The 27,407-nt window shown below is 43.2% G+C and overlaps 3 protein-coding genes across 5 annotated transcripts; all 3 read right to left on the bottom strand.

The window, feature by feature from the left end:
• Positions 1-101: 101 nt before the first annotated feature.
• LOC122575245 (bone morphogenetic protein 2-A) lies at positions 102-15,637 on the bottom strand. The gene is made up of 3 exons (XM_043743952.1): positions 10,658-15,637; positions 5,289-5,409; positions 102-2,421 (listed from the first exon to the last, which is right to left on the bottom strand). Exons 1-3 carry the CDS (start codon positions 11,591-11,593, stop codon positions 1,589-1,591), a joined length of 1,890 nt encoding a protein of 629 aa, XP_043599887.1. The 5' UTR covers positions 11,594-15,637; the 3' UTR covers positions 102-1,588.
• Positions 15,638-15,784: 147 nt separating this feature from the next.
• LOC122575436 (inositol oxygenase) lies at positions 15,785-19,093 on the bottom strand. Of its 2 annotated transcripts, none has more exons than XM_043744334.1 (6): positions 18,938-19,093; positions 18,281-18,464; positions 17,638-17,846; positions 17,364-17,500; positions 17,060-17,290; positions 15,785-16,776 (listed from the first exon to the last, which is right to left on the bottom strand). In XM_043744334.1, the coding sequence occupies exons 1-6, from the start codon at positions 18,953-18,955 to the stop codon at positions 16,668-16,670; spliced, it is 888 nt and encodes a 295-aa protein (XP_043600269.1). In that variant the 5' UTR covers positions 18,956-19,093; the 3' UTR covers positions 15,785-16,667. The 2 variants fall into 2 exon arrangements, with proteins under 2 accessions (XP_043600269.1, XP_043600279.1); XM_043744344.1 differs by lacking the exon at positions 18,938-19,093 and adding an exon at positions 18,552-18,803.
• A 2,446-nt stretch (positions 19,094-21,539) lies between these two features.
• Positions 21,540-27,141, bottom strand: LOC122575154 (splicing factor, suppressor of white-apricot homolog). Of its 2 annotated transcripts, none has more exons than XM_043743725.1 (8): positions 25,911-27,141; positions 24,853-25,022; positions 24,567-24,769; positions 24,246-24,468; positions 23,900-23,982; positions 23,646-23,816; positions 22,136-23,556; positions 21,540-21,950 (listed from the first exon to the last, which is right to left on the bottom strand). In XM_043743725.1, the coding sequence occupies exons 1-8, from the start codon at positions 26,105-26,107 to the stop codon at positions 21,788-21,790; spliced, it is 2,631 nt and encodes an 876-aa protein (XP_043599660.1). In that variant the 5' UTR covers positions 26,108-27,141; the 3' UTR covers positions 21,540-21,787. The 2 variants fall into 2 exon arrangements, with proteins under 2 accessions (XP_043599660.1, XP_043599670.1); XM_043743735.1 differs by having other exon boundaries at positions 25,605-26,053.
• Between the last annotated feature and the right edge of the window lie 266 nt (positions 27,142-27,407).

The following is a 27,407-nucleotide window of genomic DNA, read 5'->3' as shown; positions in this document are numbered from 1 at the left end:
TGCTTACTGTTGCTTCATATCATTGTTCCGTTAGAAAACCGCGTAACTCTTTATGCCGGCTGTTGGATGAAACATTTTGTTCAATCAAGATCAGTTATGGGTTATTTGGTTATAAATAAGGAATAAAATTTTATTTTACATCATCGATCTTAGTCGTTTAGACAAATACATGTAACGCGAGGTTACGATTATGGTGCGTGATCGAAATTGACTCGGCGAACTATACATGATCGCGTCACGACATGAGAACGCATTTAAACTTTTGATCGGGGTGCAGCGGGGCCATTATAATTGCGGTTATGCGTTTGTACATTTACAACGAAGGCGAAACAGGGGAGTCTTCTGGGTGATAGTCCATAAATGTTAGACATATATATATATATATATATAGTTGCAGGAGCATTCGCGAGGTTTCCGCCGTGCACAAACTTCGGTTATGGTTCCAAGTTTCGATTAAATCCTCTATACAACGTTAACATAATTTCATTGGTAAAAATACGCACAATCTCTCGAAGATTCGTTCGATAATATTTTAGTATATAAAAAGATATAACAGTTTTCATCGCTCGATATTTGATCGAACAATAAATTATAAGCAATTAAATTGTTCCGGTTAAGACTTCATTTAAGAGTGACACTAACCAAATAATCGAAACATTGCTGTCGAGGTGTTTCTTTCTTCTCGTTGTCAATAACTCTATACACTTAATGGTTCTTCAATATCAAAATAGAAAAAGAAAGAGGAGGAGAGAATATAGAAAATAGTCGAGAAAATAAGATAGAAAAGAGGGAATAAGGCAAAAGAGGATGAAAGTGTGAAATACGATTACTACAAGCAGAAACGCCAGATATCTTTTAGTATCACAGTCAATGCGAAAGCCTGGATCAAGAGCCTGGACTTTCGATGATGCCTCGAGTCGAACCGAATCGAACGTTTATCAGCGATACGATTAAATCTTTCGTCATTCGTTTTACGGAATAACTTTTATCGATCGAAACGTTCAAAAATGCACATGTCAAGCGGACAAGGGGTCAAGCGGAAAAGGAAAGTTTCGCGTGCGTGATACGTTAACAGCAAGTGTTTTCGGTATGTCGCGAGTAACGACGAAAAAGTGACACAACCGAACAGTATTCGGACGATTCTTTGGTGAGTCGTCTGCGACTATGAAAACCCTTGTCCTTTCGTCATTCTGTAACCAACGTTTTTAATCGCAGCATTTACCGGTCCGTATCATCGTGTCGTTTCGATCGAACGTGTACATATATATTCTATCGTTCGCTCCCATCCACTCGTTTGTTCGTTCACATGTACATATACTAATTAGTTGATTGAATTATACTGTGGTTACAGTGGATGGGTATTCGAACAAATTGACATTCTGACGAAGATACATCCGCCTAATCAAATATGTATATAGATTTTTATGAGTATATTTATATGCATTGCAGTCTTCAGATGTTTCATTCGTTAGAACTCGAGTTCGTTCGAATAAGTTTCCACTATAAACACGACTTTAGTTCTCTACCTCTGTTGCTCAGTCGGTCATTTAGCCGATTCGTCCATTCGGGAAGAAAGGACAATGTATTTTTAGGAACAAGCGCATTCGAGTACTTGAATGTTCTTCCAGTACGAGTTTTTCAACTGAGTAGCATCGTTCTCGTCGAAATAAACGATCATCAACTCGTCGAGCTTACTCGGCGCGCAGCATGGTTTAGGCACTTTTTTTCTATCTTCCTTCCACAGCAGACTTTGCAGAAGGGCGTGATGATGAGCTGGATTGTATCTAGGCGGGCATCGCCCTTTACAGTATCCAGCGTCGAAAGTTTTCGGGTAAACGATAAATTCGAAACCTTTCAGGTCTTTAAACATGACGGTAAGCTCGTGTCTGCAACACTTTTTACTCTCGCCTTTGCACTTTGTCCTACGACCTTTGTGCAGAGACATCACATCTTTGGGTGAAGAACGTTTTACTCTGGCACTGCCCGAATACGTCGTGGTGAACACGTTGAGAACCGGCAAGGAAAAGGTACGTGTCACCGGTTCGCTGTCTACCATAAATTCCAGTTCGACTCCTAGGTTCTCGAGCGGCGTCTCGATCCACGAGGAAGCGGCCTGAGTCACGTCGAGTTCGAGCCATCTTGGATTTCGGGAGTCCTGCAGCTGAATTTTTCTACGACCGATTAACTTTCTCGAGCGACGAAATGACGAAATTCGGAGATAGAACAACACCTCCAGCTCGGAACGTTCGGTGTAGTAATCTGTCGTCGGCCCGTGAAGCAGCAGTCGCAGCGTCGCGTGATCCACCGACGTTTGATCCAGATCCTTCTGAGGAATTTCCACGGGAAAGAACAACCAGTGACGATAGGGTTTTTCCTTTTCGCTCGTTCCATCCAGTCGACTCGATTCGTTTCCAGGATACGCTGTAACAATCATGAACGAATAAACATGAACAATTGATACGCGTAACGCGTAACGTTACGTAAGTGAAAACCTTGAATTGTCTTCGATCTTCTATCGCTACATTCCTTCCTCGTTCTCTCTCCTCCTGTTGGTATGTCGACGCTAAATGGAATCCACGATTTCTGCATTCTCAACTACCTGTCTTTTATCTTTCACCTTCTCATTTTTCCCGTCGCGATTATCAACTTAACCACACGCACGTTAAGAGATTTGACAGTGGACGCGAAAATATCGTTAGAACCGCCTATGACCTATGAGAATGGACGTGTTCACGCGTATCCGGCTAGAGATCACGAGAACGGCAACTCTCGTCCGTTCCATTTTCATCGGTTAATTAGTGGAATTATTAAATTCAGGGGTAATTCGTTGGTACACGTACGCACGAGTCCCTATTCGCTTTTTCTCCGCTTCGCGGGCGTATCGGATCTTCGATCTCTTTCCGCGTAATGTGGCCCGTACACGATCAATATCGTTCACGATATATTATATTTTCCTTTGCAATTTTACACAAGTCCGATAGTAACAACTTGTCTTTTGTTTTGAACTTAACTTTCAGAAAAACCGCATTATTTACGGGATGGTTCAATATTATTATCAATATATAATAAGTTCTAAGTTGTGTTATATCGCATTTACATATCTAAATTTTCGTGGATAAGTACTTAACAATATTGAGAATATTATTGATTGTTCGCAGTCACCTTCATATTGAAGCACGCAACGATCTCGAAGAAAATTGATACTTACAGTTACGATGCAACTTATTCGTTAAATTATTTCGATATATTCGATCTATATTCGATCTCTCCAATTGTAAAATAGATGTTGGGTTTGGTAAGAGAAAACACGGTGGCATTCTTGTAACACAACACCGACGGATTAGCGTCGCGTCACTTAGATCGGCTCGTTCGGTAGCAGTCGTAAAACATCGTGTAATACGAAGCTCGCGTTACGGATCCTAGGAAATAAATCTGTCAGGAATAATCGTAAAAATACGACGAAACAGATTGAGAAAGTTATCTGGGTATGCGTCGTATGTCGGCAACGATATACAACGCGCAACGGTTCGACTCGAACGTTATCTCGACTCGATGTCTCGAAACAGTCCATACTATGTACATGTATAACAAACGATTCGAGATATATTCGGTAATGTTTCTATTTTTCTTGGAATGTTTGAAAAAGATCTTTGAGTCGATTTATTGCTAAAGAAATGGTCTCGCCATGATTATCGTAGTAAGTATATATCAATAACAGAAATCAATCATGAAAATTCAAACTGTGAAGTAACTCGAAACGAAGTGAAATTCAGGAATTGGTGATATTTCGATATTTCAGTTTGTGTGAATAATCGAGCAAGCCTATATGCTTCCGTCACTGAATGGAAATTCTACGGTTTCTCTGAATATTTGACTCGCACCAATTATAGCTTACCTTGCACCACACTGCTATCTAAAATATTTTAGTCTGTGGGTATATCTTTTATAAATAGTATTTTACGATATTTTTGGCTTAGTTTTCGTAGAATCGGTACGCCTCCATTCGTCTAGAGTCTAGAGTCTGGGCTCGTGACGAGAAACAGTAAGGGTCGGTTCGGTATAAATTACCGGCGATCTGCAATCGATTGTCGAGAGTCACGCGTGAGAGTCGTCGAAAAATTGATCTTTCTCGACGATTCGTTCTTATTGCATTCGGAAACTCGTTACTCGGCATTCCGTGGCGATCGGAATTTCTCTTTCATAATAACGCAGATGCTTCTGGCGAGGTCTCTCAAGCGGAATAACGCGAAAACGGAAAAGGAGAAAATAGAGCGAATATACGAGTTGATGGTATCTGATCGAATCGAGATAAACCGAAGTGGAATTACGTTAAGCGAAACGAAGCGTTTTATTTGTAAACTCATTCGCTTTATACCGTGTCATTCCATAAGTAATGTCAGTCATGCTTTGCACTTTGAATTTCTACGATAAACTGAAACGGTAAATACGTAGCTACCGAAATTTATAATTAATTATTAGAAACATCGCAAATAACATCAATATAAAAAAGATTAATACCAATGAATCAGAAAGTAGGTTTGTTTTACTATGAGAATGATTAGTAGCACACGTAGAAAACATTGGATAAACTATTTAAAATGATGTAATTGGAAATTGTTGCGTTATTCGCTCTATCCTCTAAACTTAGTACCGACAGATGTTCGTTTATTTTGATCACTACAGGATCTAAACAACAATATAGTTGTAAAATGAACAAGCTATAAGAAATTTAACAAAATAGCGAATCTTAAAGTGGTAACAGAATAAAAAAGGACGAAGAAAGTGAAATAGTTAAATATTTAGGGAAAAGCAGATGATACATTATTTATTCACAATTACAATGAAATTTTCAAGTTTAAGTAACTTTCCTTTTACGTTCTTTTAATTTATTTTAAACAAACGACATGTAAAAAAAAACAGAAGATGCATAAATAATAAAAATTATCATGATATTAACAAACAAAGTAAAAAATTGACTTGTCTTTCTCAGTTTATAGGTTAATGCGAAAGATCGATAATCGCGGTTGGTTCGATACGCATCGATTCCAGATACGCCTGGTAAAATCTCGTCGACGTTGCCGAACTGGCGGAAACTAGGATGCTCGATGTTTACACAAGTAGTAATTATAGCGTGGGTATGTATATTTTTTCAGAAAGATCGTAAGATATTTCGCGTTTCCAAAGATCGCCGGTTCTGTTGAACCGATACTAAATTATCAGTGATTCGAGAACGAAGAAGAATGTCTCAATACACGATCAATCAATCATCATCAATTATCGTTGGTTACCTGTAGCGGGAAACACATGTAGAAACTTCTTGCTTTCAAAAGTTCGCTCGTCGAATGGCGACTGCATTCTCATCAGGTACTCTCTGTGTGCTCTTTCGTATTCGGCTTGACTGACGTTTGCCTGAAAGAAAAAAGGAAATATGTGAGGATGACTTATCGACCAGCTCATGAAAGCACAGTGGTAGGTATGATGGTTTTATTTATTTCATATGCAGGATAAAATTTTATTAGCATACAAGAAATTAGCGTAAAATGCATAAAAAGATGTGTAAGCGTAGCGAAAGTCATGTTATGGAGAATGGAAATGGAATGGAAATTCTACAGAAATTTGAAGCTATGAAAATAGAACGTAGAATTTGATACGATATCGCTTTATTGGAAAATAAGGATACGGGTGAAATGGTTATGAGGATCACAAGGGTGTTACTAACACGCAAGAGTTACATAATTAGTTTAAGGAGTTGTGGACAGCGTACTTCCATGAATCAATTTGGAAAGGGAAATAAAGTTGTTGAATATCGGAGGGATTGCGTGAAAAGCGCGATAGAATCTCTGTTGGACACGTAAAGCAAAATTCCGGTGACCTGTGGAAAAATTCACCGAATCGTACGCTTTTACGTTTCACTGAAATCGATCTTCAAGCGGGATAATTAGTTTGCGGACGAGGCACAGATATAGTGTCTGCCATCTTCCCAACGTCGCGGCTCAACAACCTTTCTTCGCTTTGCCTCTCTCTTTCCTCGCCACTCGTCATCCGCCTTCTTTCCCCGTTGCTCGCCGGTCCTCCTTTGTACTTTTTTTCCTATTCTTCAAATCCCTTTGTCGTTCTCGAGCATCGTTGCAATTTTCGAGATCCACTCGAAACACGTCCCTCGCTACTTTACCCTCGCCGTCACTCGTGTTGGTATATAATTTCCATGGTGAGAAAGTCCAGACACGCTAGACGTTTCCGGTAAAATTAGCCGGTTCGCGCGGCTCTAGCTAGCCGCGGTACGCGGGATAACGCACGAGCCGACCAACATAACGCAACGCAACGCAACGCAACGATTAATAAGTGAAAAGACGTTTAATAAATATAAATGAAATGAATTTCACAGATCGTGAGGTTGAAAGGAAGGAGGACACCACGAGTACTGAAGGATCGTGTCGTTAAGGATGACTCAGCGGGCTATCAGAGCCGTGAGCCGTGTGAAACGGAGACACACGGACGCCTCCGCAATACGTCGAATAAGTATGGACTCGTTTAACTGGCTGTTTTCTTTAAAGTCGGCTAGTTAGTGGATTCGAGCGAGTTCCGGTTTGTCGAGACGGTGGTCCGTCGTCGCGTCACTCGTGCGTCAAGTATTCGCCAAGGTTTCGAAGTTGCATACTTCGAGGGGAAGATAACCCTCGTCGACCGGAATGTACGACACAAGATCGTTAGTCCGTCAAAAGGACTCGTGTGGCGAATCGTAAATCGATTGAGACACGCGTTTTCGCTCGTTGCGGATTGAAACCGAGACGTCGTTTGCCGACCCCAAGCGAGTTGACTCGTGTCCAACCGCTTGACTGGTTCGAAAGGTCGGTCAGTGTCGGTCATCGATGTCGTGTTCGTTGGTCTTTCGTCTTGGTTTGTAGCTAGACTCGACTGGCGCACGCTTGCTCAATGGCTATCACGAAACTCGAAGATGTTTCTACTTGCAAAGAGGTAGGAGAATGTAAGGAAAAGAAGAGAGGAGAGGAGAGGGAATCCGGGGTAAAGAGAGGATGTGCGAGGAGGGGTAAGAAGATGTAGACACGGTATGACTGCGCGAACTTCGAACACGAACGAAATTGTAGAAAGATTCCGATACATAGTACGTACGTATGTACATGTTGCTCGAACGAGCGTTGACCGTGCGCCGGGATTCAAAAGGAACAGAATCTAAACGCAACCACGCCGCGTATCACTTTCATCGATAGTCTTGTATTATTTTCTTGGAAAAATACACCGTCGCTAAGGAAATAAGATAGGCCTGTGCAGGCTTTATGAGAAACGGTATGGACCAGATTCGTTGTAAGATATTGCATGAATTATGAATCTTAACGTTCTTTGAACGATGTTAACGGTCGACCAAACTTATCTTTTGTACGCCGCGGGCCTAAATTCGTAGTTAGTACAAATGGAGTTAGGACGACTGAAAAATCAAAGTCCGTTTCCGAGAAAATTAATGAATCCAACGCAACTTTGTCATTCTTGGTTTTAGCGATTCACTTTGAAAATAGTATCTTCGACGTAACTTCAATATTCGCGAATGAGTGTAATCGCGTGGTCGGTGCAGTGCGATGACCGAACGACTGCACGATCCGTTCGCGAGATATAACATATTTGGGGAAAGAAATCTGGAAACAAGTGTATGTAAGCGCGCAACGAGGGCATAGGTGACGTTGTAGCGAATGCGGACGACCTTGAAGAAACGTTCGCGCAACCACGTTCGCTCGTTTGCCTCCCACGCCTACGTCTCGAAGAAAGATCTTTCGCAAGCAACGCACATCGCGTCTAGGTGTATCGACGGACGAGTCAGGCCGCATTCTTCGCGTAACCCTCGCCCCTCTGCCTCGAGGCTCGAGGGCTCGACGAAACACGCGGCGGGAATGCGCGTCATCGTGTTTGAGATTCGAACGTTTTTCATCGAACTCGATTTCGTTCGATGTCGAGTGCGCGTTTGTAACACGTTCGATCGCGACCCAATGCCATCACGCTCTTCTCCCATAGCTTTCTCTCCGGTATCAACCATAACGACCGTGAATCTCGCTGTACCATCCTTTCTCGAGGTCGAGATGGTCTAACGCGGTGAAAGTCGCGGAAAGTTAAGCAGACAAATATCTATTTGCGATTTTCATCTTTCGAGATCGTTAAGTTCGCTCGATTTCATTGTTCATCGAGTAGAATGTTCGTTGCGAATCGCGAACCGCGAATCATCCGAGTCCGTTGGATAAATTTAGACGATCGCCACTTTTCTGCTTCGTAACTAGTTACTTTCGTTTGCAAACGGAATCAACGTTTCCTTCGTATACCGAATTATCTGTCATCAGTGTACAAAAAGTATAAAGTGTACATAGAAATCGCACGAGTATAAAATAGAAATTCACGTTACTAGAACCGAAGGAAAAGTCTAATACAATGTTCTATATTTGCGACATTACAGAAGTGATCAGCGGACAGCGCAATATGTAATTTGCTTACAATCGTGTTGAAATTATCTCTGATCAGTACGACGAAGTTGTTGGAAATCGATTGCGACGAGTGCGAAAGAAAGTTAATTGGACATATTCTATGTTCTCGACGTCGCCGGTTCTTGTCTCGTCGTCCCGTCGTCGTCCTATCGTCGTCTCCTCGTCTCTTCTCGTCTCGGATCCACTCTTTCGTCTTGTTAAAAACCAACGAAGCTGGATATAAATGTCGACGATGGACATGGGTGGGTACGCGTTAAGTGCGGCGGATCATCGAACGAGGTAAAAGAAGAATGTATGCCTGCGCGCGCACGCAACGAGAAGACCTGAAAACTAGAAAACCAGAAAGATAACTGGTTCTATCTTCCCTTTGGCATTAGAGCTACATACCTACATGTATGTATATATGTAGGTGCTTGCGTTCGAGACACGCGTACTCTCTCTCTCTCTCTCACACTTGTCGAGGATGTCCTCGAGTTTCGAGGACGGCCAAGAATCGACGTTCGTTATCGCGTGCGCGCATAACGGCGAACCTACCGGCTATAGAGGCTGCGACAACAGGTGTTCTTTTGCGACGTCTTCGCTCCCGCCACCTCTTCTCCCGCTCCTGTCCTTTTCAAGATCCGGAACGAGACCTCTTTCGATCATCGTCATCGACTAAATCGCCGTTCCTACCTTCCTTCCACTTTCATACCGAAATCCCCAGTCCAAGTTCCTCCGATTTCACCGATCGTCTCGGATCGCTTGGGAATTTCCGAACGATCGATGCCAACGTTCACGTAACGCTCCTAATTTAGATGGAAACGCCGTACGTCTAAAATCACTCTGCATCTCGTGCTAACCGTCCGTCGATCTCGATTCGTCGCCAACTAAATCATCCCGCGGCCGTCGAGTTTTTATATCACAACTTATACTTATTTTTATCGGTAGAATTACTTAATTCGAATTCGCGTAACTTGATTGATCCAAACGAGACGTCGCTTGCTTTCGCAACACGAATTAGTCGATTCGATGCGACGTAACCTGTCCCGATCGTACCGATAGTCCAACGACCCCGGCAGGTCCGGCAGTTTCATCATAGGCAACGTGCTGCATCTTCATTAGTAGCAGAAAGCGAGGGACCAGATGAAAAAAAGCGAAGAGGAACGAGGGGAGAAGAAGAGTTGAATAGAGTAGAAAGGAACAGAGCATGGCAGCGGCGGCGTTGTCGTCGTACGCACGTGGACAGCCGGTTCTGCATACCAGCAGGAATGCGCACGTGCTCGTGCATACGTAGCGAAAGTGGGGCAACGCAGACCACCCACGTTCCTCGTCTTCGACTCGCCGTTGTTTACGTACTACTTGCCGCTTGCACCATGTCGTTCCCGCGATTTCTACGGTATACACATAATACCCTTTCGCCGTCGGGTTGCTCCTTTCGATTCGATTCCCTTCCGTTCCCTTTCTTTCCTTTCTCTTGCATTCCCTTCTCTCGCCATCTGTTCCCCTTCTCTGCAACCTCTCTATCTTTTTAGTCCTTTCTTCCTTTTCGTTCATTGTTCGTTACCCTCTGCGAAACTCGACCGCCGCCATTACCGCCTACCGCCACCATCGCTACTCTCTGCCTTCTTTACGTCCAGCATTCTTCTATTTCCACGTAGAGTTCCGGCTTCCCTTCACATTTTCTTTTCACTTTCCAACCGCTTTTCCCGTACTATTTTTCTCCTACTATTTATTATTATTATTGTTATTACTCATTCCATAGACGGGAATAAATTTCCATTAGCGTGCAGAAGATTGGTATAAAATATATAAAAGGGAACGCGAGTTCTTCTCGCTTATCCCGCCTATTAAATAAATAGAATCTCGTAACAACAACAACAACAACAATAATAATAATAGTAATAATTATCTTCGCTCAAGAAACTTTCTCGTTGACATTACGTTGCTATCTGAATTTTTTACAGGCCAAAAATCGACTCTCTAATCGGCAAAACTCGAGATGGATCACGCAACTAACGTGTTCTAACGGACGTGTGACGTTGTCACGTGAAACATCGACATGGATATGCATATCTGTGGCCGTTTCCGTATCCGCATCGATATCGAGTGGAACAGGACGAGAGACGAGGGAAGCAAAAGCGAACTGAGGAAGGGAGGAAAAAGGGAGGAAGAGGGAGAAGCGAAAGACTACTCACCTTGGAAGGGTCGGGTATCCTCTTGAGGCCGAGACCTCGCGCGATGCTCCTTCTGATAATATCCAGCTCAGTCTCGTCGAGAACGGTCCTCGTCGTCGGTCGATCCTCTTCTCGGAAAGCGTCCTCGTAGACGTCCTCGAGACCGGTCGAGCGGTCGAGGTCGTGTCGAGGACCGGTTCGAGAGAGCGGACTCTCCCGCGGCAGCATCGGCACGGCCGACGCGGCCGGCACGCAAAGCGCCGCCGCCGCTACTGCCACCACAACCGCCACGATCGTCGTCGCTATTCCAAACAGACGAGAAGATTCGTTGCTTCCGTTCAGCCACCGACGTCGACGACATCGTTCGCATGCCCTTCCCTCGACGATCGTTCGCCGATCTAACGACTCTTTACGCGCCACTTGTCGCCATTCGTTGGAAATTCTCGGACGGTATTCCTGAACGGTGTCTCTTCTCTTCTCCTTTGTATTCTGCTTAACGATGTCGTCGAACCACCATCCGGATTTCCGACCTAGAGAAGACTCGAACGACGAACCTTCGAGGCGAACCACCGCGTCATCTCTTCCGGCACCGTCGTCGTCGCCGCCGGTTGCCGTTTCGACCAAGTATCGAGAGTCTGGATCGTCGATCAGCGTCTGGTGTCTGGTCCGACAAATCCCAACCAGGGCTATTGTTCGGCGATCCTCCTTCCTCTTTCGAGCACCGTTCTCCAAGCAACTGGACGCAGTGCCGGTAAACGCGTTTCGGCCGGTCACCTCGATCGGTGCTTCCGATTCAACTTGCGGGACGATCACGCCACAGACTGCGACCCCGCCGATAGGGACCGCGACGAGAGCGCGGCCGGAACTGGCGCCGCTTCGCTCGAGCAACCACACCGATGCCTCTTGCTGCTCGTTGTCACGGGTCACGAGTCGACCAGCCGTTGCCAGCTTTCCCATAGCCGGCTCCTGATCCACGAGTTTAAGCACGATCCACCGGGGTACCTCCACCCTGGGAAGCACCTCGTCGCTATCGTGCACCGATTCTGTATTTAATTTCCTACGCCTCTCTTCTTTCACCTCCTTTCCTTTCCTTCTTTCTTTCTATCTTTCTCGTCTCTACCGTTATTATCTTCTTTACCTCGCTTTTCTTACCTTTAACTTTTACTCTTTTGTCAACCATTAAACGCGCCGACCAACGTGTCAGCCGAGACACGCGCGAATCTCAACGAATCGGAGAAAACGGTGTTTGGCGATCGACTTGGAAACGAGTACGCAAAGGTCTGCGAGATTTCCAAATACTACGACAGTGTCCGACCGCTATTCGAACCGTATTCGATTCTTTCACTTTCTTCCACTGTTGCTCTGCCACGCGACGATTCATCCGCTCCTCTTAACGCGTAATGTCAAACAATGCCGACCACGATGGATCGTCCGCTCGTTTGGTTTCTTCTTCCTACGCGACGGTAACGGTGACTGCGACAACGACCACGACGACGACGACGACGACGACGACGACGACGACGATGACGACGACGACGACGACGACGACGACGACGACGACGACGACGACAACGACGACGACGACGACGTTGACGTGGACGGAATAAAACCGAACGCGGAGAAGGATCGAAGAAAGCGAGAGGAAGGTAAAGGAGACAGTGCCGAGGCGGTCATCTTAAAACACAGGCTGGTCGAACATTTACGATTGTCGACTGATTTTCAATGATTCTAGGCGCCCTTTGCTCCCTGTCTCCCTCTTCTTCGTTGATTCGTCGGAAATATTAAATATCGAATGACACGAGGAACTTCTTATTGGACACGGCCAGGTTCAGACAGAACGGGACGAGAAAATACGACCCGCTCCGTTCGGACGTCGCGCGTCGACTGCCGAATACCGTACTCGGCAACACGCACTCGCGTATATATCCCGTTTACTACTCCCCGCCGGCGCGCCGGCCGGCTGATCGCGCTTCCAATCTCTCGGCGTCCAGTTCGACGTCGTAACCACCGCTGCTGCTGCTGCCGCTGCTGCTATCCTTGCTGTCGTCGTAGCCCCCGTTGACCACATTGTCTCGTGTTCGTCGTCTATCGTTTCCAAGCACCGATCTTTCCTCGATGGAATCTGACAAAATGAAGCACGCGATGGTTCACCAAAGTTTCCCGTTTCTTATCGTTAAAATCTTTCATGTATATGTTACGGGTGTCACGTAAAACGTTTTATAGTATCGTTAACGCTGTAAAGAGACGCGGCCGTGACGATTACGCCGATCATATTCGAAACTAATCTGAACATGCATAGCTATACAAATCAGAAAATATTCTTTATCTAGTGAAAAATTGATCTACTGCGCGAATAAAAGGGTAGAACAGCTTAAAAGTAACAGAGATACGGAGGTACTTTATTTCCACACATTGTCGATCGTATCTTACATGGAGTCTCGTTTCGATGTTACGCGCGAATATATCAACGCCGTGCGCTATATGTATTCGCCAGAATGGAGATTCTGCAAATTGCGTGGAATTAGGACGAACAGGATTATACGAGGAGTACAGGAATTCCTGTCGAGTGGCGGCTCTTGTCGGTAACCATCAAAGTTTTACGCGACAAACGCGTCCGTGTGACGGAAGCAAAGGCGGCGCTTAGTCCGTGCTTCTTTATCACCGGAAGGACCGTTAAATAGGACAACGTCAACGAGGAAATCGAGAGACGGTCAGCCAAGAGATTGGAATAATCGCTCGCGAGGTCAAAAGTCGCCTTCAAACGACGAGTGCCTGTTCGTTTTTGTGACGCGAGATATTCGGTCGCGAAACGGTTGATATCCTTTTTTCAAGCCATCCAATCAACGAAATACGTATCTCGACGCAGGCAACGGTTTGCAGACGAAACTGCGATTCGCAACATTGACGCAACTGCTAACCGGTTACGCACGCGACCTCGAGAGTACGGGAGACTACCCTTCGTAGAGTTAAACGCTGCTCGATTTCGGGGAATCGATTGATCGGTGAAACGAATTCGCGCTAGAGGCGCGCGTTCGTGTCCCCCGGGCTCGCACGTTTTTTCGTGGAATGAAAAGTTCGCGTGACCGCGACGCAACGACCACGTCGCATTTTCGTGGCAGTGGACGCGTCATCCGAGGGATCTCGTTGCTCGTCGGAACAACGTTTCAGCCCTCCGTCCATCCAAATCGACGAACCAACGCGAGAGAAAGTTTACGCGGCCGAATGGAAAAGAAGACGGAGAAACAGATAAAATTACTCGCGAATGTACGCACACTTTTCCAAACTCCTATCGGACCAGCCTCGGTTTTATCGACGTTATCGTGATAGTCGGATGTCGCTACAGCGCTAATGAAATTTTAAAATATTTCGTACAAAACGCACGATAAGCTGAAATACTTTGACGAGACACTACATACAGAAAGGGAGAGAGAGAGAGAGAGAGAGAGAGAGAGAGAGAGAGAGAGAGAAAGGACGAGTGATACGTAACTACATACATAGTTTGTACGAGAATGGTATTTAGTTTGTCCTGTTTAACGCGACATACCGCAACCGCGTCGCACGATGCCGCGCCTCGCTCCGTCACGTCGCTTCGTGTTTCGCTTCGTTCTACCTCGCACGGCGCGGTACGCTTGCTGATTCTTACCCCGCCTTGCCTCGTTGCGCCTCGCTAAATGCTCCTACCTCTTCGGTTTACCTCGCGTCACATCGCGTCGCGTTGTTTGTTCTTGGAAACGGCGACCGGCGGACTTGCAAGGTAGAGCATGATTCACGAGTACCGGGGACGGCCAGTCCTTCCTGCACGCCCCTCGTGCACGTCCGCCTAGAAAGTCGTGGTCGTTGCCGGTCGTTGCGGCTGTTCCCGCTAATACCCCGTAATATCCCGTAATACGTCGGTGACTAAGCCAATTTCGCGAGCAGAGTTCCTTCGACAACAGGCAACCTACGCGCACCATCGTTGTAACGCGCATCGTTGCGAGTTACGAAGGATTCGCGCTATTTTCGAGGAATCTCTGCCGATGGGAAATCCTGAACTACATAACGCCGATTCTCGGCACCGTTACGCGCTATTCGTTACGAGTTGCCTGCGATATTGTTCGTTCTTCGTCACTGACAAATCCTTCCAGATGGTATCGTACTTGATCACTGTCGTGATCATCGTCGGTGTTCATCACGTCATCGGTATCGATATCCATCATCAGAATCGACAATGGCATTGGCATTGGCACCGATACCGACACGAACGTTACCGCCTCCGCTCGGATATCCTCAGCCGACACGAGAGCGCCGATGAATCGCGCGTTAAAAATAAAGAAGCCCCATACTGGTGTTTCCCGTTCGCGTCCAACGAACTTGAGAGACGACGCGGCTCGAGACACCAACCGTTCCCAAGACCAAACGAGCGAATGTCCCGCGAATAACCTTCGAAACCGTACTTCCGGATTTTTCTCAACCAAATTCTTTGCCGCTATGTCATCGTAGCGTGTAAAAGACGTAGGAATCCGTTTTAACGATCTCTCTCGTTTTAACCGGCTCTTTTTTTCTCTCTCTCTCTCTCTCTCTCTCTCCCTCTCCCTCTTCCTCTCCCTCTTCTCCTGGTCCAGTCTTTGACCGAATCTTCGAATCGAGTCGTTTCAATCTGACGTTCAGTAGCGGGAAACATGTGAATGTCTGAAAAGCGCACCAAGTTAGCGAAGGCTAATCGCACCACGTGGGAACGAAAGAACGCGACGGGCGGGTTAAGCGAATACCACCGTTTGATGGTGCACGATGGGTCTTCTCGAAAGTCGATGCGTTTTCGATTACCACGCATACCCGTGGTTTCTAGAGCTTCCCATACTATCTTTCGTGCACCAAGGATACGGCTGCGTCGCAGCACGGGGTACACCAAGGAATTCTCCCTCGACTCGAAATCTTTGCTTTGTAAAGTATCGTCATTCACTCTGGAATTTCTTCAAAACGGTGTTTCGAACGTTCTACTTAGAAATCGATAGCGCAATGTTTAAAACTTCAATGGGAATTGTGTGAAAGACTATGACGATGAGAGTATCAGGCGTTGACGTGAACGGCCCATAGTGGATCGAGCATTTAGGGTTAATTCGTCATCGCTAATAGTAGTATCTGCCAAGATCGTAAAACAAAGAGAGATTCTGCGATTGTATAACAAGAATTCTTTATTAGACGAATATTAAACAAAGACTAGTCGCAAAGAATGCATAAATTATTATATTATATCGACCACCGAGTCTCGCGCTGACGACTCTCCGTTCCTTTGGAATACGAAACGGTAAAGAGCGATACTCGATCGAGCGAATCGAAGCAAAGAAATGGCTAAACATATACGCGGCGAGAGCTAAGGGTAAAACGAGGGCGCGTGCTAGAAATCGAGCAAAAGGAAACAAAAACGAGAGAAAGAAAAGAAACGCGCAGTAAACGTAAGAATTTTATGAGTGTTCCGGTCGATACGACAATTTCCAGCTTGTCCCAACTTTTCCCTCTTTTTCCCTGTCTTAGTCAGCTCTTTTCTCGGAACTCACGGTCGCTGGATTTTCTATTCAATCGACATTAGTCCTACTTTCGCGCCGATCCCTGATCCTATCGATTATACCGCGAACTTTCTTCGAAATTCGAAACTTGAAAGTCACGAGTCGTATAATCGATGAAAAGGAACGAAACGCAAACACGTCGCTCATCGTTATTCCCCGTTATTCATTCGCTCCTGCACGCTATAATTTTCTCCGTTCTTCCACCGCTTTGCTCAACCGATTTCGTTCTCTACGACTCGACTCGACTATTTCTCTTTCATCGCGCTTTCTTCCAGTCGAGTTTCGTCGGCAACGGACAAAAGCGAAACGGATTGCGTATCAAGCTAGCGACTAAAGGATAAGTACAGTATCGTCCGATCCATTGTACTATCGTTATCGCAGATAGGAATGCTCGTCGATCGCACGATGCCCGATGGTTGGAAGCAGGTAAACGATAGCCAGTAATCGGTGCGTTACACGCACGGCCCAAGAATCTACGATTTCCATTTTCACCATTCTAATACACCTGGGATGTACTTGTCGATCAATTTCTCGTAATACGGCCACAATTTCTCGATGTCCGGGACTTCGCCGCTCTTGGTGTACAGATCGTATTTACTGAAACGCAAACGGTCAAACGGTTAGTCAAGGCGTATCGTTCATCTTTCTTCTTTTTATATATATTTTGGAAGACGATAAAATCGACGGTTGCCCGATACGTATTTATCAAAGACACTAAATTATTCGAGAAACTGATATTAACATTCCGCGTATATTATATTCCACCATTTTTTCCTTCTTATTTCTTTTTTGTTTTCTTTTTTTTGTTTCTTTTTTTTTCATTATTTTTAGCCTTTTTGAAGGAAGAAGAGAAACGCGGTGATTGAATATGGATACTCGCTTAAAGTCGTTGATCCACTTCAGCATCTCCATATCCTCGGTGGTGCAAAAGTGCATGTAGTCGCCACCCGCGTGCCATGGATAAAACGAATGATAGCGAATCATGGCTAATGCCTGCTTCGGTAGTTTGGTATTGTTGTGCACCAGGACGCGATACAGGTATTCGTCGTGACCCCAGGACATCAGTAACTTGTCGATGCCGCACTTTGGTTTGTACATACCGTATTTCGTGCTGAAGCGAAACGTGAAAAATGTTTTACCACGGTCTTTCTTCCAGGAGCGAACCAGCCCTCTTCGGTACTTACTTGTATCGAGGGTCTTTACCGTCCGGATTATCTTCGAAGCTAGTTGCCCTGTAGACGATAGAATCGGCCCAAGCGCATCCCACGGGAAACGTGTCACCCACAACCGCCCATTGTGGTTCCCCGTAGAACGCCATTATCTAGATCAGAGGAACTTGGCATTTACTTTGAAAGAGAAGTATTTTATTTAAAGAATACGATCTCAAGCACGAAATAACTAATTCCTTGCCATTTTTTAGGATGGTTTCTGATCCAGAGAAGCTACAGAATACGTTACCTTGCCCAAGTCGTGAATCAAACCGGTCAAGTGGTACCAATCCATGTCAGGATGTTCCTTTCTGATAGATTCTGCAGTTTGGAAAGCGTGAACGATATTTGGCAAACTGGTGTCCGGATCGCTCTCGTCCACCAAGTCGTTCAACTTGATCAACGAGTCCTTTATAGTCATCTTGGCCTTGTCGAATCGCAGCCATTCTTTCATGCGAGCTGAAATGTAAGAGTCGTAAGATTACGAGTACGATTCACCGGATGATCATTGCCTTCTCTTCGTTCCCGTTATTCAAAACTACTTGTTCGTTATTTATTCGCTACTTATTTCGGTGTAGCTCGTAATTGAAAACTTAATCGGGAAACACGCGACATGAAAGCAAAGCTTAGGCGCACTCCCGATACCGATTATAAATATTAGGACACCCGTTAATGTACAAGTATTTTTTGCTTGGTAATTAAATTACCTACTACGTTTATTTTATTATAAATCAATTATTTCATTCGTATCGCGTGTAATTTATAGTCTAAAATGCTAAACCAAATAAGATAAAGTAAAACTGCATAGGATTTTCCATTGTACGTAACGAACAGGTGTCCTGATATTCACGTCAGTGCACGTACATACATGTACATTACGATGTATTACTCACACTTTACAAACTCGACCGTTTGATTAGCATGCATTTTTTCGTAGGTCTTTCGAACCCGCTCCTTTACCGGATCGGTCGGGTCCTCGGAGTAATCCCTGAAGTTGCTCTCCAGTTTTCCCGCGTAAACAGTCTCTGGTCGATACTTGTCCGAAGGGTCCAGGATGGTTTGCCTTTGCGGCTGTGCCTGTCGTCACATATTAATACACTTAATATTTTTTGTTTTTGCATCGCTTTCCCCTATTTGTCCAGTGATTTCAAAAACAGTAAATACCGAGGTCGTTGCCTACGTTCCGATCGATGTCAGAGGACTCCGTTGAAAGGAAGACTCATAATTCAAATTTAGAGCAAAGGACAAACACGTTTGCCTCCAAATTGCGCGAAAGTCGATCGTGTTTATCGATATTGTCCTTTTTTTTCGTAGGGTTTATCTACCTTTGTATACCGTACACCGTACATCGACAAGCGAAAAGTTTTGTACCGCAACGAACGACACGGAAGTCGAAAAGGAGACGTCTCGGAAAAAGAGAAATGGAAAATTGCGTCCGATTACCGTGGCGACGATTAAAGATCAAGACGATCGATCATCGAGGCAAATTCGATCGAACAAGCTAACGATCATCGTTACTACTCGATTCATCGTCTCCTGTTAATACTTACGAGCGTTTTAACCGACATCTGTCTATACGGCTATATTCCAACTGGTATTGAGTATGCAACACCGACTAACTAGTCCCATGCGACCGAGTTAACTTATAAATCTGAGGCAATTCAACCCTTGACCTCTGCATCATCAAAGTATGGTCACGTGTGTAATGTTCGATACGCGTTATCTCGATCCAATACATTCGTGTATGTTTCTAAACAGACGAACCCACGAAATAAAAAGCATTTCGTGGAATTTAGCAATTTAGCAGTAATGCATTCTACGGATCTCCCCATTTCGAACTCCTCGTCCAATCAATCTATCTATCTCTTCCGTACCGTTCACAGTACCGATTCATCTTTCTGTCTGTCTGTCTCTCTCTCTCTCACATTCCCTTCTTCTGCTCTCCATGCCTCGCGAATAATATTTTCTTTTACGGTTCTTTCATCGTCAGTGTTCCAGCCTGGAAAGTTTTTAACTTGGCTCGCGTAATATTCCGGTGCCATTGATAATCGATTCGCTGGATCAACCGATGTTTTGTCGTCATTTTTTCTTAACGTTCTTTTTCCCCTTTTGCCCGTATCTTTCCCTTTTTGCTGGAATTCGTTTCGCGATGACACTAAAGATACTATTTCGGATGAAAATAAAAGTGTAGTTTCCTTCCTTTTATCCCATTATTCTCTCTTTCTCGTTCGAGTTCTTGTTACCAAAGAGACATTATTTTGGATGAAAACAAACATTTGCGTTTTTCTTTCCTTCTTTTAATTCTCTCTCCTCCATTTTTTTGTTTTTTTTTTTCGTAAGCAAGTCTTTTTATCAAAGGGACGCTATTTTCTTATACTATTTTACTTTAATACACTTTTCCTTCTCTTTTTATTGGCGGTCATCTGATCAAAGGAGCATTATTTTGGACGAAAATAAAAATGTATTCCGCGACTTGAACCGATCCACAACGTTATATAATTAACAAAGCATACAATTGGACGTAATCGCGTGAAAAGCGACGCATAGAGATATCGTGCTGGCTCATGAATGACATTCTTTATACTATGAGAAAGATGTTTCGAGCTGTACCAGGAACGGTACGAAAAAGTTTCGCGCAACGGTATTTTTTTATTAGCTAGTGAAAAGACAGTCTATTTCATCAACGATTAACTCCTTGTTGAAATTACAAGGATGAGAAGGAGGATCAGAAGGAAGAGGAAGAGGATGAAGAGGAGGAAGAAGAGGAGAAAAACAGAGGTTACTCTGTTAGCCTGTAACGATATAGACCCTGAATTCTTTTCACTGGAAATTGAAGAGAGGAAATTGTTGCTTAACACTATTGGATTACAAATTAGTACTGAACGATTTACCTCGTGGCACACGTTTCTACTTTCGATCGAATTTGTGCATCTACGAATTATCAGGTACTTTCAGTCATCTTCGATCCACTCGTATTTTTCTAACATTGGAAAATATCTCGAGTTCGAAGAAAATACGAAGAAAGTCCTTACTGATACGTGATTTCCTGCTAAACATTTTCTTCAAAATATCAAAAGCCTTTGATATTTGTCGAAATCGAAATTGAAATATAAAAGTTTGAGAGCCGCAGCAGGATTAAAAGTAACGACGTTGTTGCTGTCGCACTACGTTGTTGACTTTTGCAGAGAATTCAACGAAAATTGCATTTCGAACGAGTACAGTTGGTACAGTTATGCGACAGCATCGTTAAACAGGTGTTTGTTGGTATTTTATTCTTTGTTTGTTGCGACGGCACACGTGCCTTCTGCGGACGCAGTTCAAGCGACGCGTTCTCGATTTATTAAACTCAATTAGACGACGATTGATTTGGCGCAAAAGGAAATAAATCCTCGGGGCAGTTTATATGCGATCGGTGTTAAATGCATAACACATCGATGCTATTTTCATACCACAAATTATCGAGGAAGAACGACTGGCTTACTTATTTAGCCGATAGAAACGTTCAACGACTATGCAGGGAAGCGGCGAGCAAATGGAAGAAGGAGAAGACAAAGAGTGGAAAGAACTCGGAATAGATTACTGTTTGATATCTGTGAATGCTTCTTTCGTATTGATACTGAATCGATTGATGCCGCGCGTATGCCGAATCATGGAATATTTTAAATTGATAACCTTTGGTATTACGCAAAGGATACGTTTTCAAAGTGAAATATTTTCCGTTCAAATATCTAGAAACGAAAAAAAAAAAGAAAATAAGAAGCGAGTTGCCAACAGTGTTTCCGCTTTTCCTTACATCAGACTGATGAAACTGTGACGGCAGTCGACTGTTTGCCGTGATGACGGTGGTATCTACTTTGACATTCTTTCGTATAATGGCAAACTCTTATTATATAATCAGTTTTATTTTGCTCTTAGCAACTACGTTCTTTCTCCATCCGCCCTCTTTCCCACTCTTTTTATAATCTACGGAAATTGATGTAAAACAAATTTAGCTCGTTTCGAACGACATTCGATGCATTTCCGTATCCTCGATACGGAAATTTGTTCTTGTTTACAATTTTTATCGTAACCAGCTCCAAAATATTCGAGTGTAATTTGATTTACGAGTAATCGGGCAAAGGAAAAGCAATAAATAAATTACGGCTGGTCATATACAATCTTGGCAAAACCTTTTTATTCTTCAATCTTTCCTTATTTTCGTTTCTTCCTTGGACAGTCGTCATATTAAAATTATCACCGACACTTTAATTACCGATATACGCACGAAACTACGTATACATGTGTACTCGCATATTTACATCTCGTATGCGTGTACCTATATATACGCGTATGTAAATGTACACTTGTAAGGTATATATTTCCGCTTATCGATGATACGCGAATATAAGGACAACACGTTTTCAGGATGAGCACGAATCCGAGTACGAGGAGTTGCTTCCCTTTCGTCGCGCACTGTGATGATGTCTTCGAGATGATGTTTGCGACGGTGACCTATGCTTGGACGAAGACTTCTTGCTCTTCTTGGATCTATGCGATCGAGAACTGCTCGGACTGTCGTGGTTGCTGTGACAAAGAAACGATTGCGAGAGAAACAGAGGAAGAGAGTATAAAAGAGAGAGCGAAGAAAAGAGATCGATTACGGATAATCGAAGCGGCGGTTTTGGCTGTATTTACGAATAGGCATAGATAAACTGTCACTACGTTGTACGCAGTATTAGACGTGATAATCGATCGAAAAAGTCGCGTACCTTCTGTGAGAACTTTTCTTCTTTTTGTGTTTCTTGTGAAATTTTTGTCTATCTGTGTAACTTCGACTTCCACTCGGACTCCTCGATCGCGGTCTAGATCTTTTGCCGGTCAAGTCTGCGCTCTTGAGCCTGTCCATCAAAGAGTTTCCACCTGTGGTCCTTAAGTCGCAAGAGGACTTTGCGTCCTCCAACAACGGCGAGGGGGATGGCGACGGGACGGAGTGCACTTCGTCCGAGTCGTCTTTTCTCGTTCCTACTTGATTCGCGACAGTCGCTACGGTTCCACTACCTTTCGGTAAACCGGAGCTCTGTATTTGACTTAAAAACGCTGCCGCTTTCTTTTTCCTTTCCAATTGAAGCTGCCTCTCTCTCGAAGTAGCAGCCAGTTTGTCACGTGCTGCAGCAACTAGCTTATCCTTGATCCTATCTTCGGCCTGCTTGTGCCTAATCTCCTTTTGACAGTCTTCCAGAATCTCGTCCGTAAGGTCCACCAACTCCTTTTCCTCGTTCTTCCATTTTTTTTCCGACTTCCACGCTCCACTGCCATCTCTGTCAACTGAAATCCCGACACCGATTAGCGAATTCTGTTCGTTCGAATCTTGTGGCGAGCTTGGTTTTGAATTTCCATCTTTGCTCTCGGCTTCCATTTCATCGTCACTCTCTTCCAGTGGCAGTGCGTTTCGCTTTTCGATCACCCCGGTATCCCCGTCCTTTGGCTTTTTTATCGAAAACGAAACTGTCGTCACTTGTTTCACTCCTTCAGTGTTCGACGCCGTCGTCGTCGTCGTCGTCGTCGACGACGTCATAGTTGTTTCTTTCATCCTTGGCTCGCACTTCTTTTTCGCTTGTATCATCTTCACTCTCTTCTGCACTTCCTCCATTCTTTGTTGCTTCTTCTGCAATTCCTCCAGCTTCTTCTGCTTTTCTTCTTGTGGCTCTTGTTTCTGTAATAGCTCTTCCTCTGTCAATACTTTCGGGTTTACTGCACCTTCGTATATTGTCAATTTATGCGCATAATAACCGTGGTACTGATGCGATAATTCGAGAAAATTGAATCTCGGATCTCCTTTATTTTTCACGATTGCTTCGAAATCTCTACCGTTCTTTGCCACGTAACTCGCCATTTTATCTATAATTATTTGTACATCCGCTGGTGGAACGATAAATGAAGGTCTACTTAATTGCTTCTGAGATGTGGATCCGTACGGTACCAATTGCGGCTGTGACTCATTCGTTGTAATTTGTGTCGTCGACATTTCATTCGTAGAAGTTAATAAGTTCGGTACAGTCATTTGTAATGGTGATTGTATCTGCCCGTTTGGTCCGTATATTACTGGGCCATGAGAGTATTGTACAGGTGTGGCAGCCGTTGTAGCCGTTGCAGTCATCGCAGTAACCGAAGTTGAATAAGGGTTATAATTCTATAAAGAATAACAGAGGGTGCTCGTTACATTGCGTTCCGCTTTAACCATGTTTCTGTTTGTCATATTTTGTGATCCGAATCTCTTACTTGTCCTGGCACAGGATGATAATATCCTGTGCTAGTTGTTGATTGAACCGTGGTTTCGCGATGTAGCGGCGGTGCTTTCGAAGGCGGTGGTTTTCCGGTTATTTTATTTACAAGCATCGAATAAGCACAGTCCGCTGATGGTTTATACTGTATACTTGGAATACTGGGAGCCTGCAAACAACGACGAATTCGAGATTGATTTGTATTCGAGCCAAGTTTACGAGAACTGCACGCATTAACTGCAAGTTACATACCGCTTCTATCTTAGTTAAGGACGACGCCAAGCTCGGATGAAGATACGGTTCATCGTCTTGATCGGATGATCCTTCTTCGTGTTCTATCATTAAAAAGAATACAAGTTAATAAAACGTTCAGTTGTATACCGGCTTACTAATACTTCCTATGAGTTACAGAGATTAACATGGATTAACAAATGTAACATAGAAATACTTACAGATGGAAAAGCTAAGTAGAATCAAAGTAGATGTGGGTAAATAAATCCTGCTTTAAATCTCTTGGATTATTTTAACACGACATAATGATGTCAACATTCGAGAATGTTGCGATAAGATGGTCTCTTAAATAAAACAATATGCGTACCGGATTCTTCTTTCTCCGGCTGCTTTTCAGGATTATACTTTCCAGTCTTGATCGCATCCAGTATATATCTATAATATTGATGAAGCCGTCCGTCTATCGACAAGAAGGAAAATTGTGGATTATTCGCCTGCTTCGCTTTAATTAGAATCTCCATTTGGCCGCCTTGACGACTTATAAATAGCGCCGTTTTCGTTATGATGGCATTCAATTTTTGTGTTTCTGGCTGTTAAGAAGCAACAACAATAACAACAATAACTAAGCATGATGAACAGAAACATGAATTATATATATAAACACATCTATTGTTGCTTGTTTACCAACCAGTGAAATACCCTCTGGAATTTCCAAATCAGGCGGTGGGACAAAAGTTTGATCCTCCTCCTGGGAACCCTCAGACTGTTTTGGACTTTGTGAATCATCGCACGCGATTTTCGATCCGTTCCCTTCCTCGTTGTAATCATATGCTACTTGAGTGTATGTGTTCTCTGAATCCAGAGCTTGATGTAGCCTCTTTATTTCTTCCTCTGAAAGACGACCATATATATTTTGTTGTTGATTTCATGCATTGATAGTAAATACGAGTGTACCATATACGCGATCCATTTACCATGATGTACAGCATCTTCCATTTCATTATTGTAGAGAGACCGATACCGCTCTTCGTCGCATAATTGCTCCACTTTCAGTTCATCCTCGGTCAGGATCGTTCGATGATCGAAACCACCTGTCGGTGGTTCGTATATCCGTAAGTCCCCCAGAGCACCTCGTCCATCGTACCTATACACATACATAAATCGATTTAAACGTAGAAGAGATGTTATGTGTTTCAGATAGCAATTTGCTCGATTGCGGCATCTGAAAATTGTGTCACGAAGCAAACCCTGTTTCAGTCAACCTCAAAATTTCTCTGAAATAGAATATAGTTATACCACACACGTCCCGTTTATATCACTTTACAAAATAATAACGACAACGATATAATAACAACGATAACAATTCGATTTCAAATGCTCTATTCATTCGGACTATTTGTTACTATTTATAGACATCGCGGAAACTTCCGTAATCAATCTAAAAAGTTGTGCAAGAGGTATTACTCTTTTTTACTTATTATTACCGGACAACGAATGACATTACACTAGAGTTTCTCTTGTTTCGCGAATGTATAATCGTTTGCATTGAGCATCGTTCAATTCGATCTTGTACAGATCCAGAAGCAGAGGCGAACAACAGGAACCGCGTTGTGCGTCTATGTAGGTAGATACACTTGATTCTAGAACGCTAAAATACATACCATGCTGAACGATTATAGTACCTACAATCGTCAGCTGCCGTTTGTCTCTCTACGCTGTGTCTCACCTTGCTGCTGCGCCGTCGGTCAGCCACAAAACACCAACGTGATGAGACCACGTTGCTCTACGGCCGTGCAAAGCGCGTATATATCGCGCTTCCACACCGCCTGTTCACAGCCAAGACACCTGCAGAAACCTTAAACAGTCTCCAGATTGCTTATCCGTACGTTAACCGTTTATAGTTGAATTTTTCCAACTGCTGCACTTTGCTTAGTTTCGATTGATATCATTCTTCTAAAGGTTACATGTACGGTGCATTTATGCAAGAATAAATATCCTAGATGATAAATTTGTCTAGGTTAGGGAAACGGACCTGTCTATTTTCAATGTGCTATCGCCCATCCATGGTATCAAATGCTTTCCTTGATCAATCATTTTCGCCTTGTCATCATCTCGAAATAATTTGCAGCTATATCCAAACACCAACAGCTCCTGCGGTTCCTCTTCTCCATTTTTTTTACGCAGAATCCCCGAATCTACCATCCAACGCTGACTTTTCGATGTCGCCATTTTCTATCCACTGATACTACTTGCGTTCCACCTTGTACATTGTACATGCCAAGAAATAGCCAATAAACCTGAAGTTGGCTGCGGGATTAGAACGTTGCCCAAACCTGCCATCACAATTTTCAACTTTTTCGTCCCTAGATCTGAAGGCTCTCTTTAGCGTGAATATCCTGTATGATGCAACAGCGTATCCGAGGCAACGAATAGAAATTATTTAACAAATTTATTAATTAAATGTCAAAATTATTTGTCAGTAACAAGTGTGATCGCTCACAAATTTCGTATTTACTTCCTTTACCATGGGAAAGAATATTGCCAAGGCATAAATCGCCCGCTTTCTAATATTGTAAACTCCAATCAAATTTTCCTCACTATACATATGTACATTGTATTTACGTATTTATTAAATATATATATACCATGATCATTTAAACAGATCTCAATATTCGCATACCGAAACTTTGAGAAAACCGTCCGAAAATTGAGTCATGAAAATCAACTTTCGTTTTTCATGTTGATTTTTTACGATTCAATTTTTGGATGATTTTCCTGAGTGTCGAAACCTGTTTATTGGTTGGTGGTAGGGTACATACAATGGGAGAAATACAGCTTGGAGATGTAAACGTTATACAATCAAATAACAGTATTGATTAATTGTAATGAGACCTATAATCGCAGACAGTAGAAATTTTCCAATAGAAATCAAAATTAAAATATATGTATATATATATGTACATATGTATATTTGCCATTGCCTATGTTCATGATATTTGTATATCTTAATGTGGCCCTGACTGAGTATTGGTTTTCCAATTTTCTCAAGTTTCTGATAATTTGTACGAACATATTATTTCTGGCGTCCTATATTTCTTCCATTGATTATAATATTTAATTTACTCGTGGACATGTTACTAGATCGAAACATAAATAAATAAAATGAATAATATTTTGCTTTCGTGTTCAAATTTTCTATTACACCGACGAATTCATTCCAAATTACATGATTAGTTGTATTAGCATGGCTTATATATATATAACATATGATACATGTAGTACTTGATTCTATGTACCAACATAATTAATCACGATTCAATTATGTGATGATCTGCGATTCTAATAGACGAGTTATGAACTTAATTAAGGGTTGATAATGTTTTGTAAAAATCAATGAACAGATATCGTTAGAAAATTAGATATATTTACGTTTTGTAAAATGATAGCACACTGGTACCTGTTTCTTTGATATTAATTTTAAATTTAGATTTGTATTTCTTTTCAGAATAAAATTATTGTGAAGTAATAA

This window comes from Bombus pyrosoma, linkage group LG2 (genome assembly GCF_014825855.1).
Source record: "Bombus pyrosoma isolate SC7728 linkage group LG2, ASM1482585v1, whole genome shotgun sequence".
Classification (NCBI taxonomy): Eukaryota; Metazoa; Arthropoda; class Insecta; order Hymenoptera; family Apidae; genus Bombus; species Bombus pyrosoma.
Note: the sequence above shows the minus strand (reverse complement) of the source record. Positions and strands in the feature narration are given on the sequence as shown.

Coding starts and splice junctions, on each gene's coding strand:
- LOC122575436 (XM_043744334.1), bottom strand. Junction 17,501..17,637: donor TGATTCACGACTTGGGCAAG/GTAACGTATTCT, acceptor CCTCTGATCTAG/ATAATGGCGTTCTACGGGGA. Junction 17,291..17,363: donor GGTAAAGACCCTCGATACAA/GTAAGTACCGAA, acceptor GTTTCGCTTCAG/CACGAAATACGGTATGTACA.
- LOC122575154 (XM_043743725.1), bottom strand. CDS start 26,107: ATGGCGACATCGAAAAGTCAGCGTTGGATGGTAGATTCGGGGATTCTG. Junction 23,817..23,899: donor CCTTAACTAAGATAGAAGCG/GTATGTAACTTG, acceptor CGTTGTTTGCAG/GCTCCCAGTATTCCAAGTAT. Junction 23,557..23,645: donor ATCATCCTGTGCCAGGACAA/GTAAGAGATTCG, acceptor TATTCTTTATAG/AATTATAACCCTTATTCAAC.
- LOC122575245 (XM_043743952.1), bottom strand. CDS start 11,593: ATGGGAAAGCTGGCAACGGCTGGTCGACTCGTGACCCGTGACAACGAG. Junction 5,410..10,657: donor GGATACCCGACCCTTCCAAG/GTGAGTAGTCTT, acceptor TTTTTCTTTCAG/GCAAACGTCAGTCAAGCCGA. Junction 2,422..5,288: donor ACATGTGTTTCCCGCTACAG/GTAACCAACGAT, acceptor TGATTGTTACAG/CGTATCCTGGAAACGAATCG.